The following is a 15,468-nucleotide window of genomic DNA, read 5'->3' on the forward strand; positions in this document are numbered from 1 at the left end:
ACCTATCATCTTCTGCAAATCTGGACTGATCTAAATATACCTTTTCTTGGTTTTATTCAGATAATTTAGTGAACATGCTTCTTGTGAAAGGCCCCAGCTGCCTGAGGACGGTTGTAACAGTCAAAACACCTTTGGAAAACCTCCACCCTACCCTGTATTTACAGACAAACAAACTGATGAGCCCAGATGTGATAAAACTATACAGTAATAAAACACTGTAGTTATAGTAGAGTCCTGCTGGCTTTCATTTCAGCCATTTAATTAGAGAGAATAATTTACACCTCGAGGATATAAAACCTGCATGACTGAAAACTTTTGTAATTAAAGTTTATCCAAACGTCAAAACTAAAACTGGTTTATTCTTTACACAATACTTTTGTAATTAAGTCTTTGATACATGAAAAAATATTTAACATAACAATGCATTTCCGAAACTCAATATAATAATTATCTCAAATACTGTGCCTACTCTTCTAAGGAGTCCAAACAAAGCAGGAACAGGTTTGACAGCTGATGAACTGTATGAAGGCAAAACAAAAAGTCTCGTTCATTCACTTTTATTGGCCTCTCCTTTAGAAAACAGTTCAAACAAATCCATTAAAACCTTATTAAATCACTACATGGATATTTAGATGGAAAAAAATAAACACACAAAAAAACAAATATCGGTACTTTCTTTCTACAACATCAAACAATGCATATTTAGGGTAGTAACAGTACATGAAGGCAATGTGAGACACAGAGGACGTGTCCCAGACACGGCAGCACACAGTGTCAGTGAGTGAGTGAGTACCGCTATGGTATTGGCTTTACTTTAATCCCATCTATGTTACAGCTGGGAAGGCACTGATGAACACTGACCAGAGCATTTTGGCCACTTTAATCATTACATGGGGCTATTTGTCAGAACTTTAGTGCAACTTCTTTCCCTTCAGTAAGCAAAATCCCATGTGGGCCCATATTCAGGGGAAAAGAAAACAAACAGTGGACTGTAACACTTCAACATTATTTCACTCGTATAGTGATGTCCTGAGCTTTTTTCATCCACATGAGCCAACGGTAGTGGGTTTTTAAGATTGTTTAAGCAACAACTGTTGCGTGTGAACATTGTAACAGCAGAAACCAACCATCACTTTAAAGGAATAGTTTGACATTTTGGGAAATTCATATTCCTGTCTCTAAGTTAGATGGGAAGATTAATACCACTCTCGTACGGTAAATATGACAATGCAGCCACGAGACGGTTAGCTTAGCTTAGATAAAGACTGGAAACAGGGGGAAACAGCTAGGATGGCTCTGTACAAAGGTAACAATTCTGCCTACCAGCACCTCTAAAGCTCACTAATAAACAGGTGCTTTAGAGGTGCTGGTAGGCAGATTTTATTTTTATCTTTGGACTGAGCCGGGCTAGCTGTTTCCCCCCGTTTCTAGTCTTTGTGCTAAGCTAAGCTATCCGTCTGCTGGCTGTAGCTTCACATTTAGGAAATATGAGAATGGCATCGATCTTTTCATCCTCTTGGCAAAAAAAGCAAACAATTTAAATGAAGTGAAAAAGCCCAAACATAATTATCTTACAAAGCTAACAACTGCATCTGCAGTCTCCATACAAAATGTGCTGAGTACCTTTAAGAGGGAAATAACGGTACATATCGTCGCTAATCCCAGTGAACAAAATCAATTCCTAAATGCATTTTAACTACTAAGGGAACTCCTCACATATCCTTTTTAGGATTAGGTTACTGTGTTTTTAGTATGTTACATAAAATCTGCATACTTGGGCTAAATGTCGAGTTGCAATTAAAAAAAAACAACATCTTTACCATCTGAAGTGGATCAAGTTAAACAGCCAGAAATATTCCCTTTATGATACCAAACCTCATTTAGGGCCAAACCCCTAAAAATGGTCGCCCTAAAGCAGGTATACAATAAGCTACAGTAGCAAGTCCCTCAAATCCCACAATCCCTCAAAATTCCTTTCACAGAAATCATAAATAGTACAATACACTTTGGACCCTCTGATCAACATCCATCCCCTGATTTACGTAGTACCAGTTGGTTTTTCCTCATTTCATTACAATCTCCAAACAAAGCCCCCTTTTGTTTTTTAAAGAATGAGCGGGTCAGTTCAGAAACAGCATTTCAACCTCCACAAAGTGATAATGACTAGTGTTACTGATGAGGGCAAAGAACAGCACAGAGGAGCAGGGAGGATGAAGGATGGAGGGATAGAAGGGGACAGGGTGGAGTGTTAAGTCTCATAAAACAGTGGTTAATCTCAAGGGTGGGATAGCGCGCTCTGGCCTCTGAGAACATGAGTGACAAGTGACCTCAGATGGTCTGGTAGCCGGCGTGGCTCCTCTTCCTGCCGATGAGGTAGGCCAAGAGCACGATGAGGACGAGACCTGCTAAAGCTGCGCCGACTATGATGGGGATCAACATGTCATCTTCATCCAACTGGCATTCCTCCGCTGAGAGAGTGAAAACACCAGAGAAGACAAATTAGAGCAAGAAAGCAGATTTATTTTTATCATTTTCTACTAGACGGAAGAGTTTACCTGCTCCAAACTGATCTCCGGTGAGGCCGAAGGGCTGCACCTGCACCTGGAAGGTGTCGATTGACAAATCCTGGGCCACATTCAGAGTTTGTTGCTCATGGCACATGTATGAGAAGCCCAGGGTGCCCCGCAGGTAGTCCAGACTGGCGTTATCGGCCGAGAAGGGCTCTGTAGCAGAGGACAGAGCAGGGAGGGATTACAGTGGCGAAGAGGTATCCAGTAAAACAAAAGGAATACAGACCGGATACAAAAAGAGAAGTGTGAAGAGGGAGAACAGATTTTAATAAAAAGGAGATCAACTTTAGAGATGATTAAATAAAGATTTCACCACTTTGCATAGAGAATTTAAATGCGGTTGCTTAGTTCAGGACCCGGTGATCTCAACAGTAATCGCACCCATTAAAAAAAAAAAACTGCAGAATCACTACAAGTGAGCTAATTGAAAACATAGCGAGACAATACTCCAGCCAATTAGCCATCCCCATAAAAGAATGAATTCATGTTGCGAGCAAAGTGCTGTAAATTTGTCAAGTTTTACAGACAGAATAAAAGGACTGCTGCACGAGACCAAAGACGGAGGAAGGAGTTCAGAACAACTAGTCTTCCAGTTAACTGGTGACTGAATGTCTATGTATCATGCCTAGTTCACACTACACAACTTTAGCCCTGGTTTTCTGCTCACTGACAGTTTTTGGGAGCTCACCGACAAAAGCCCCAGATCAGAGGCAAATTGCCGTTGGCTCGCCACTCGCACATCGGCGCTTGGGTGTTATGTGTGCGACACATTCCAGATATCTAGCGTGCTAAATATCTGGACCTGTCGGGGAGAGCGAGAGACACGGGTTGAGGGGAAACCTAGGGGACGATGATAATAATAATAATAGGAACTTTACTGTATGTGTTGCATTTATCAACACGGAGCACAGTGGTTGTTGCACCTTAAGGAATAAATAGTAAGAGTGTGGAAACGGGCAATTTTGTGAACACGTGCCAACAACAACATCAGCAATGTGTCTTGCGCATGGTGTCACGTCATTTACTGTGTATTTTCTCGAGTGCGTTTTCATGACAAAACATAGTTTGGGGACGTCATCGAGGATTCCTCCTGGTGAAAGATCTTGTAGTGGGTGACCCCGTCTCCGGTCATTCACGTAGTGTGAAAACCACAAAGACTTAAAGACTCCCGATTACACGACAGCAAGTTATGAAGTGTGAACGGTACAGCGATCTGACGACTTTGAAAGTCTTGAGGTGTGAACTTGGCTTTAGAGAACAGGAAGAAAACATTAAGCAGCCTCTGTGAATGCCTCTTTGTGGTCGTTTTCATACCCATTTAACTCTTGAGAGGGAAAGTTCATTCTTGAACTTAATAGTATTTTGACAAAATTATCTTTAACTCAAGAATGTTCAATTGCATCTTGGTTTGCTCAGTTGACTGTAATGGTCATGTATTTAAATTTATTTTGTCAAAATATCCATTTACAGGGCACCCCCGTAGCTTAGGGGTTAAAACAGTGACCATGTTGCATTGCTCTCTTGTTTCCTGTCATCTCTCTACTTCCTGAGTAAGGGCACTAAAATGCCCCAAAATACTATTCAGTTACATTTTCAATGTGGAGAAAGAAACAAAATAGCAGATTTGAGACCACACCACTGTAAAATAGTATAATACTTATGGCCACGGGTGTAATCCAGTTCATCACCAAAATGTGTCTCTTATTAGGTTATATGTATAAACATCATATAGCCACATATCTTGTATAAATTATAAGGAAGATAAACCTGTGTCAACTCTACCCATGCAAGTATTAACTGATTTGGGCCTTTTAGCACATTCCTATGATGCAGTTGAATCAACACCGACACCTTTCTTTACACAGTTTCAACAAAAACTAAATATTTCATAATGGTAAGATCTATTGCAGGGCTGCTGTATTAGATTACATCATATCAGAGTAGAGTAGATTTTAAGCACCACAGTGTAAAAAAACACATAAGGGGGTCTGTATGAAGTAACCTTTGTAATATTTACTATTTGACTTCATTCATTGTATAAATTTAAAAAATATTGAAACACCAAATTACTGTCAGTTACACGAGGCACAGTATTACTGACAAAAAATAAATAAATTCAAAAATTCATAAAAATAAATACATAAATTAATAAAAGAGGAAATTAAACAGACAAACAGATTAAATAAATAAAGGAATTCATATACAATGTTAAAAAAAAAAAAAAAGAATTTAATTTAATTAATATTATTTTTGCTACTTTTAATGGCATATTTATTTATTTATTCATTTATTTATCTTTTTTTTTTTTTAGAGAGAATTTTGTTTTTTTTTGGCCTTTATTAGAAAGTGACAATGATAGGTGAGCTATTGGGGTGCCTGATATATTCATTTATTTTTGATTTTGGCAGGTTCTGTCTTCCATAGGATACTGGGAGGTAAACTGCACTCACCTTTCATGTCTGGCCAGGCTGCTGACAGAGACACTTCACTCAGGTGGAACTTATTGGTCGTAGTATTCTGGAGAGAAACAGCAAGACCACCAAAAGTCAGTACCACTGAAGTAAAGTAGGTTCACCACAAGCTCCAGCTGCCATCTAGTGGCCGTTTCATGAAATACAAAGGGTTTAATGCACATGGTTGTGAGGGCGGACACAGTAACTTACCAGAGAGAAGAAAAAGGTGAGGTTGATCTTCTTCTCTGCATCCATTGAGAGCCGCAGGGTGGCGTTGTCAGGGTCACATGATCCAGAGCCCTTTGTCATATTGGGCTGAAGGTTCACGACATCCTGCACAGTCTGTAAAGGAATAGGAGTTAACATTTAGCATTTCAAACCTGTTAATATGTCTATATCTTTAGCTCCAACAGAATTCAGACAACAGTGTTGGGGTTTATATTCAGGCACCTTATTCTGGGAGACAGAGTTGAAGGTGATGTTGAGCTGGAGACCCATGGATGCCAGTAAACAGGTGGTACCGTTGCTGCTGGTGACCTTGTAGTTTCCTTTCTCAGGTCTGCCGGGCTCTTTGTGCGGTGCAGCGGTGGTTTGGGCAGTTGTGGGCGGGGCAACAGTGGCAAAACCCTGGTGCAGGACAGCAGCTGTAAGAGGTATTCAGTTATGAGTCTGGTATTACTGAGATGCAAGGTGTTCAATACTAAATAAAACGTTTTTACAGGGTTCACCAAGTTGAATTTAAGACTTTAAGACCTTTTTAATATCACTTAGAATGTATGAAAATATTATAGAAAACCAGTCAGGGCAAATAAGCCATATAGCGGGCCATTTTAGGAGGCAGATTCAGTGCTTTTAACAATAATCCCTAATTATATAATTCATTACATTAAAGCCACATGGATCTGGAATTAAAGCCACCTGATCAGTGGCAGTAAATTGATCGATGGATTAACCAATGGAAAAATGATCAGCTACAAAAACACAGAAGTTTGCACATGAGGGTCAGAGTTGTTCAAAGAGGGTTTAACCAATAAAACTAAACTTCTGAATTGTCAATGAAGGAAATGTTTTAGGCACAAAAGGGGTAGTTTGTACTCTGGATCTAGTTTTGTTAGGACGGGATCAGTGGTAAAATCAATCAGTGGTAAAACAAGTACTCAGATCCTTAATTTGGCAATAATATAATGTAAAAATACTCTTTAACAAGTAGTCATGTTATATCAGATACCAGAGCTTCAAGACTTGCAGTGACATCTAGAAACACTGTGGTGGAGCTTGATTTTGATCTGAAAAAAAATCATGCGACTGATGTTTCTTAAGTAGTTTACTGTTTCTTTGTGTCAGTAAACCTACAAGTAGTTTGAACCACGATGGGGCGCTGCTTCTTTATCAAACACACACACACACAGGTGATAGAAAGAAAATTGAATCTGTGTGAGAGACAAAAGCTTTCTTTGGTACGGCTTTGTCTCTGATGCTGAATACTTGGGTGACATATGTTTACAAACAGACAGTTATACCAGTAACTACAGCGTCCAGATAAACGTAGTGGAGAAGTATATAGTCCATGAGCCAGACCTCCAAAATTTGTCCGTCGTGCCACTTTGGAGGGACCAAGTCTCCTAGTGATTTTTTGAAAGGTCTATGTCCCTAGTGTTGGAAAATGCATGATAGCATTGCAACAATGGTAGCTTTCTATGTGTTTAATCTGTGTTATCTTTGCTCCATGATTGATTTAACTCAGTTTGAGGTAAACAGACTGACTTTAGATTGACGCTAACTTGCGGGGAGAGAGACATAAATAAACAGGTGTCCTTATTTGTCTTTTAGCTTTGATATTCAAGAAATCCTATAAAAAAAATAGCCCCAAAGTAAACAAATAATGTGTTTTTTGGGAGAACAAAACATTTAAACAGTATGATATAAAACATGGATTCATTACAAACATTAATATAGACGGTGAGAACAATGTTTTGGTGTAGGTCTTTTAAATCAAAGCTTAAAACGTTCCTGTTTGCTGCTGCCTTTTATTAAACCAGATAATGATCTTATACTGCACTAGAGCTTTTACTCTTGTGTGTTATATTCTATTTTAGCTTCTATCCTAGCTTTTATTTTAAGCTTGTTTTTATTTTCTAATCTTTAATGATTTTATAACTGTTTTAATTATGTCTTAATGTTCTTTTGCACTTTGTTGCCATGTTCTTGAATGTTTATGTAAAGCACTTTGAATTGCCCTGTTGCTGAAATGTGCTCTACAAATAAAGCTGCCTTGCCTTTTAAACAATTTAATCTGCAGAAGTCCAAGACAATTACAATATAAAAAATTAAAATAATATATGATTTGAGGTGAAAGTCTTAAGGTTCACAGTGATTAAAATGCTATGACATGGGGACATCTCAGCCTGGGTGACCTCTTGAGCAGTTTAATTACATTAATGCCTGAAGTCAGCGTTATCCAAATTATGTAGTAGCTTTTCACATCTATCAATAAACTGTTCAACTGTCAAATGTGACAAAAGTCGGTTAAAGGGTCATTTAATTGCTGTCTTGTAATTGCTTTTCCCCATGTTGTCCATGTATCTGTTTTTATGTTTTTATTTTCTCCCACTCACAATGTTGTTTGGTTACGATTGCCCAGAAGTCTTTATAGATATTTAAATCAATATCCTCCTCACAAACACTAACCATACACTTCTACGCAACACACACACACACACACACATTTGTCTTTTTTTTATATATTTACTGTATTGTTATTATATATATATATATATCTTGTCCTAATTGTTTGTTATCACTATTATGTAGTCATATTATTTCTTTATATTAAACTTGTCTCTAGGTAGAGACTTCAGATAAGCCCAGTGGGTTTTTTGCCTCTTCCTGCACTGTATATTATTCATTTATTTATTTTTTTGTTAGTTGTATAGTCTTAAATTGTGCAAAACAAACAAACAAATAAACAAGGAGATTAATTTGAGATGCAGCTCAGCACCATGTGTCAAGTTATTTTAATCATAATCACAAATAAACATTATTAATCATTTAAAATTAATTGTAAAAGTGTATTAGAACATTATGATAGAAGTATATGATGGCCATCCCCATGCTCTATTATGTCTCATAAGTTGTTGCAGCAGTTTTTGGGTTGATACCATTTGTTACACACATTTGGTGCTAAATTTAACAATTTTTTTACCACTCAAGAATTGATCAAAATGATCAACAATCCCTCCAAAATACCACATTAAGACACAAAGACTTTGAGGAACACCATAGAAAAAGTCATGCTGTGATTTGGTATCAAAACCTTTTTGATATATTTAATGTATTGTTATTGTTGTTATATATATATACATATATATATATATATATATGTATATATATATATATATATATATATATATATCTCTTGTCCTAATTGTTTGTTATCACAAAATTGTAGTCATATTATTTCTTTATATTAATCTTGTCTCTAGTTGGAGGCTTCAGATCAGCCCAGTGTGTTTTTTGCCTCTTCCTGCACTGTATATTATTAATTTTTTTGTTATGTTGTATAGTCTTAAATTGTGCAAAACAAATAAACAAATAAACAAATCATGGCCAAACTATCCTAAACCAGCATTTATAAGTTAAAACACTAATTCTGCCACCATAACAACACGTTAACTAACACGTGTAGGCCTGTAAACTAACCTCTACAGTAGCTGTGCAGTCATAAACGTCATAAACGTTGTTGTTGTTTACTAGCGAACTAACTAACCGCTAGTCCTCCCCGTTGCTACGTTACGTTGAGGGCAGTTACCGGTGACCTTCGGTAAACGGTGTTGTTTAGCTCTCCCGGTAACCGTAGATTAACCGATACTCACCTAAAATCAACAGTAACGTTACTCCCAGGCATCGTGTCTGCGTCATGTTTCTCCGGTTCCTCTCCGGTGGCTCGTCGAGGTGAAATCAGGGCAACAAAACAACCGACAGGACGGCGGCTAGTCAGCTAGCTTAGCTCAGCAGATGTTGTGCTAGCTATGCTAAGCTAACGCTAGCGTGACAACAACTACAGCGAAAAAGGGAAGAATAAAAGCCAAGCGCACAGATTCGTTGAGATGATAAAGCGCTGTTCTTGGTTAACAGACCACCAAACGCTTCTGGTTACTAGTTTATTCTTGTTATAGTTGTATATGCTCGCTGTGAGGTTAGTTTAGCTCGTCTGTAACACTTCATCACCAGCTACAGCTACAGACTGACATCAGGATCATGTGACACAGAGGCTTTAACAACACCCAGAGAGTCACGTGGTAAACAGCAGAGACACACAAACACACTCTGCCACTGCCTATTTAACACACACACACACTGCCCCTGTTTATTTCTATTTATAAAGATTAATTCATGTTTTTAAAGTCTAAATAACACACTGATATGTTTTTGTTAGTTTTTTTCATTTTGTTTTTCCTTTCTTTGTTTTTACTCGACATTTACATAAACATACTTAATTAGATATAAATATGAAGTTAACCAATTTTTCCACTAAAAAGTGGAAAAGTTGGTGCTTTTCATGTGAAATAAGATAAAATAAATAATACAAAAATTACATTTAGAAAAAAAGAAAAAAATTAAAGGGACTGTTTGTAACTTCTTACACGAATAAATCACCCGGGTCGGTGTCCCATGCGCGCTCGCGTGTGACAACGCTGTTCAAACGAGACTCCAACACAAACTACACGGAAGCACCAAAACCGCAAAGTTATATCTAGTGAAGCCCGTCTTGCAAAACAGTGTTGGCTGCGGTCGGAGTACGCGGGGGAGACCGTAGCTTTGGTCTCCAGGACCGGAGTCTCTGCTCCTTTGCCTACCTGCTTGCAGGTACTTGTACTTGAGTATGTCCATTTTAAGTGACTACACACATCTAAACCACTACATTTCAGAGGCAAATATTGTGCTTTTTAATCAACTGCATTTATTTGACATTGATTCAGTATTTACTTAGATACCCACTTCAGTCCAGGGTCCAGAAACTTGAATGTGGGCGTCTAATTAAAGGTCACCGAGGTCAGACCTCAGTCAGAAGTCCCTGAACATTTTACACGTATGTGTCAAAATGGAGTCTCCTCTCTGTGTAACTTAACCTGACCTCATTTACCTCCCTGCTGGTTCAATAGTCTCTTTAAGAGTCACAGATCAGTGTGATTATGTAACGTGAGACTGACACGACTCTTTGGAAAGATGCAGAGGTTTGTAACCTCTTCCTTTACACAGACACACACAAACATTTAAGTATGACAGGGGTCAACTTATCTTTTGACCTTTTGAACACACACAGTTACTTAAACAGACTCTAACCGGCTGCAAATGTCAAATCAATCTTTCTGCAGCCTGCTGATGGACTCCTCACATTTCTAGTTGTTAACTAATAGGCACATTTTGTCCTTTATAATCTGTATAATCAGATTTTTTTTATCAGTAGTTTAGTTTATTAGCCACATTTTTAGATACCGGCCAGTGACGTATGCTGCATTTTTAAAGTGTGTTCATCCGTGCAAGTACCTCGGAAAACTAATGCAGGGTTTCTCTAAAGGTCCAGCGTAAGAAAGGAACAAAATTCACCTAAATTCAGATTATATATTTCTCCGCAAAACATTGTTGTCTATTTTACAACCAAGTACACCTATAATTACATAATTTGAAATACAAACCATTTAGATAAGACTTTATTTCAACCCCTCCTACTTTATGTAGCATTTATAAACAGTATATAAAAACTTAATATCTTATTTAGAACACATTATAATGTGACTGTAAGCAGATATAAGGACATTAATGTGTCTTTGTCATTGTATTTGTCAACAACTATAACTCATATGAACGGCTGGTGTTAATGAAAGCTTGATAACACGATATAATATAGCTGTAATCTTGCATAAAGAACAGTTTCTTATAAAACATTTATTAAAGGTGCAGTGTGTAGGATCTGGCGACATCTAGCGGTGAGGTTGCAGATTGCAACCAATTGAAACTTCTCCCGTGTGCCAAGCGTGTAGGAGAAATATGATGGCCGACGCAAAAACACGAATGTCCCTATCTAGAGCCGGTGTTTGGTTTATCCATTCTGAGCTACTGTAGGAACATGGTGGACTCCGTGAAGAGGACCCGCTCCATATGTAGATATAAACGGCTCATTCTTAGGTGACAAAAACACAACGATTTGCTTATTTTCAGGTGATTATACACTAAAGAAAACAAACTTATTAATATTGTATTCCATTTCTGCCAATAGATCCCTCTCTAATTGCTATACTGGCCCTTTAATAATTAGTTTATTTGTTTTACAATTGCCACAGACATATAAGGAATTCTAGAAAGAATAATAAACATTTAAAAATGTAAAAAAGAAAAAACCTATGATGAAACACTTAAATGGTGTCTTATATATGCTTATAACTACATTATAGTGAGTAATAAACCATTCATTAATTGATTATTTATTGCAGGGGAATAACTGTGTTTTATGTAAAGAAAAGGTGACCTGATTGTACATATACATTTGTTATAATCTAGAGCAGTGGTTCCCAACCTGGGGGTACCAACCCCCACTAAGGGTCACCAAAGCTTGACGGGGGGTCGCGAGGCCTTCTTGATTTTAAGGGATGTAAGACAAGAAAAAAAATATATACAATTAGCCTATATATCAGCATTTCATAGATTTCTTTGAAGAAAACAAAATTAAATTATTTTAAAAGTTTGGATAATAATATAATATGAAATATCCATAAAATGTGTCACTTAGCCAGGGGTCGTCAGTTTACTCAATGATAGAAAAAGGGGTCCCTTAAGGACAAGGTTGAGAATAACTGATGTAGAGGAATATCAGAAGCAAAGGATCTCATCAGTGATGTTCAGATTTTGTCAGTTTTTTGGGTGAAACAGTTAAACGCGACACAGTCAGTGAGCCTTAATGTGGGGGTTGAAGATTTGTACGATGCTTTGAAGTTCACGCGTCTCAGTCCATTGGCAGGTAGTCAGTTCAGCCACTTCCTCTGATCACGGAAAAACAAGAGTGAGGCAACGAGAAACAACCAAGAGAGAAAGAAAGAAAAGCTTGTTTCTGCAGAACAGACAGACAAAGAGACGAGAGGGGAGAGTCATGGGTGCACTGAGGACAGGTGTGTTTGTGCTGTTTGTGCTCCTGGTGCCTGTTTCCTCTCAAGGTAAGTGACACAAATACAAAACAGCTATTTTATAGTTTGGGCTGAAATGTTTGTATATGCGAAGGACACCCATACCACCTGGTTGGCATTGGAAAAGAGTCGGTAGGTGATAAGAGACTAAAGCTGAAATAATTTAAAACTCTAATGCATTTTGTTTTTACGCCCTGCTGTGGAAATCTTTATCTTCCGTAACACGGGCCTTCTCTGCTCGGATAAATATCTAGAGAACAGGCTGCACTCAACCCTGTAAATTACTTTAAATCACTTGTTCCCTCACTTTCTTGACAAATAATATCTATAGAGAGCAGTAAATATCTGATGTCTGTATTGCAGATAATCACTGACAAGATTAGAATAGATCTTTTCTCCACACATCATCATTATCTGGTGGAAAAAGTAGAGCAGCTTGAGGTTTTTTTATACAAGGTAAGGAAATTAAGACGTGAGAATAATGTCTATATTTGGAACATAGGAAACAAAAATAAAATGATTCACAATCTTGTTTTCCATTGATGAAACATTAAAATCTGATATAGAAAATAAACATCATGTTTATTGCTCTTAAGTTGTACATACTGCAGAGGGACTTTTTAAAATTATATTATATTATTTTATTTTATTTTATTCAGTCTTTCAAAAACGGTGTCTTACATTCACATGTTGATATAAATATATCTATATGTGTCCGACTGTAATTCAGCCGTGTCAACATACACAATAACGTACTGCCATTCTTTCCTTTGGGTTTAACTTGTGAAGTTTTCATGAGCAGACATTTGTGTGCATTTGATGTTTCCCAGACTTTCCATTTTATGCTGTAAAAAATATTTTCAAAAATGATCAAAAACACTTTTAAGTCCTGTCGTGTATTTCAGTCAGATGCTTCGTGATGACGGGATTATAAGAAAGCGTGCAGAATATTTAATAATCTCCCTCCAGTTACTATACTGAGTGTGAAAAGGTGAATTTCCGCTGTTAGTTCTCCGAAGCGACTTGTGAAGAAAAAACATCAAAACATCCCTCAGCAGAGAAACACACGATATATTTGTATAAAGGAGGGTTGCTGCCATGAACATATTAAAATATTTACTACTACTTGGCTGCAACCTTGTAACCTTGTGACCTTTTGAGATACATGTTTACTCACCAAGCTGAGTTAGCAACATTCACTAAATATTGATCAGGAAATGTGTGAAGTGTTCGCTTTAATGGTGAAGAGAGCGATCAAATACAGCACATAAATATGGGAAATAACATCCTCAACCCCTCAACACACAATTCCCTCCTTTTGTTTCACCTTTAGGGTGGAAGATCATCTTATTCCACACAGTCTGACTGTATAATATTGTGTATCAGCTTGGTTCAGCTCTTCATTAAAGCAATATGATGTTTTACACGGAGTGGAAGTACTTTAGATGTGTTGTGCATCATTTTATACTCATTTCCCCAAAATTCAGCCTGAGACTTTGATGTTTTTTTTAAACTTTAGGATCTCCAGTAGAATTTATAATACATTTGGTGGGTTTGAACAATGTTTGGCTGCATCATGAGTTTAGAAGTTAAAGGAATAGTTTGACATTTTGCTTTCTTGATATAAGTTAAATGAGAACATTGATACCACTCTTATATCTGTCCATGAAATATTCGGTGTTGCCAGGAGCTGGTTTGCTTAGCTTAGCATAGCTCTATACAATATTCAGAGCATTAATATAGCAGCAAGCAACTATTTGTTATCTACAGAGCAGAGAATGAAGTCACTCTCCCTCTGTGTGTGTTGTGATCAGAGCTTCTCCATGCTTTGTTGACATAGGCCGCAAGGCCGCAAGGCCTATGGAAAGGAGGCTGGGTCACAGGCGAACATGGGTCTTGGGGTATGGGGTATAACACATGCGCAGTGTAACTGAAGCTGCGGTCGTGCATTGTGATTGGCTCAATTTCGGCGAGTGCAGGCCAGATTTTACTGCGCATGTGTTATACCCCCAAAGATATGACGCGTTTATGACACGTGACCCAGCCTCCTTTCCATAGGCCTTGGCCGGCCGTGCATGCCTTAGTGCATGCATGGCATGTGAGCATGCCCCACTGGCTCGCTCACAGCCACCACTCTCTCTCACTCTGCACTGCTCTCATATGGTGGTTCCATCTGATAACGATGTGCCAACCAACGGCGGCGGCGCACCCTCCAGTTCCCCCTCAGGCAGCAGCGCCAGAATGAGTTTTGAAGTGGCGGGGCAGTTTCGGAAGACGTAATACAGTGTTTCCCACCGGATTTTGAGAGACCCTGCAGGGTCTAGGGGGGAAGTTTGGAACATTTTAAAGTTAAATGCATCAATCTGGAGTACTTTGAGAGCAAAATTACGAGGCTAAATCAATGAAGAACTTGGTGCTCTAGTAAACAATGAATCATAAAGGTTGTATGGTTATGAATACTGATCGCAAAAAGTCACACAGCATAAACATGGTAAACGAGACGGGATGCTGACATCGCCGCAGATCCCTTGCACTGAGGACAGTCCGCCCCGGTTGACAGTCGCCCTGGCACTGCGCAGCAAGAACTGAACGGCAACGCCGAGGTCCAGGCAAGTGGTGCTGTAAAACTCACAATGCGGCCTTTCTAAGCAGACCAGAGCTGTGCGTAGCGCACTGATCACAGATCGCTTTGATGTCATTTGAATTAGGCTACACAATGGTTGAGAATGATTGGATAAAGATCGCACACTCTCCGCCGATTGCAAAATGTGGATAAATATATTATTCAGTGCTTTCTTATTGTGCATCAACCTCGCGTTTACACACGTATAGTCAAAAAAAATACACTTGAAGCATAAATAAACGCTTCAGTTCAGGTTGCGGTTGAGACAGCTGCTGCACAGATTAAAATGAGAGCGTATCTGTAGAGTAAAAAACACTTCGTACTCCCTTGCCTTTGTTTCCACTGTTAGCGCTCAGCCGTCACCATGTTGAGAGCCGTGCAGAGGCAACAGAAACGCTCCCAATCCTGTATTTAGCACATCTAAATTCAACAGGAGATAAAGTTTATTAAAATATATGTCAGGCTAAACTTTAGGGGAAATGTGTACATTGTTGTATTTCCTCTCTACATGTGTATTGGATGAAAAAAAATATGTAAAATATTAAGCACAGGGAATCTAGAATATTTTGATTTGATGAAATGCTTTTGGATGGAGCCATGCTTGCTGTTTGCCCCTATCTCCAGTCTTTATGCTAAGCTAAGCC

General features: G+C 38.3%; 1 protein-coding gene across 1 annotated transcript; it reads right to left on the bottom strand.

Annotated features, from left to right (window-relative positions):
* Positions 1-541: 541 nt before the first annotated feature.
* Positions 542-9,285, bottom strand: lamp1b (lysosomal associated membrane protein 1b). Its single transcript, XM_074658942.1, has 6 exons — positions 8,896-9,285; positions 5,474-5,667; positions 5,234-5,365; positions 5,021-5,087; positions 2,556-2,723; positions 542-2,468 (listed from the first exon to the last, which is right to left on the bottom strand). The coding sequence occupies exons 1-6, from the start codon at positions 8,939-8,941 to the stop codon at positions 2,329-2,331; spliced, it is 747 nt and encodes a 248-aa protein (XP_074515043.1). The 5' UTR covers positions 8,942-9,285; the 3' UTR covers positions 542-2,328.
* Positions 9,286-15,468: the final 6,183 nt, after the last annotated feature.

Source organism: Sebastes fasciatus, chromosome 14, assembly GCF_043250625.1.
Source record: "Sebastes fasciatus isolate fSebFas1 chromosome 14, fSebFas1.pri, whole genome shotgun sequence".
NCBI classification, from domain to species: domain Eukaryota; kingdom Metazoa; phylum Chordata; class Actinopteri; order Perciformes; family Sebastidae; genus Sebastes; species Sebastes fasciatus.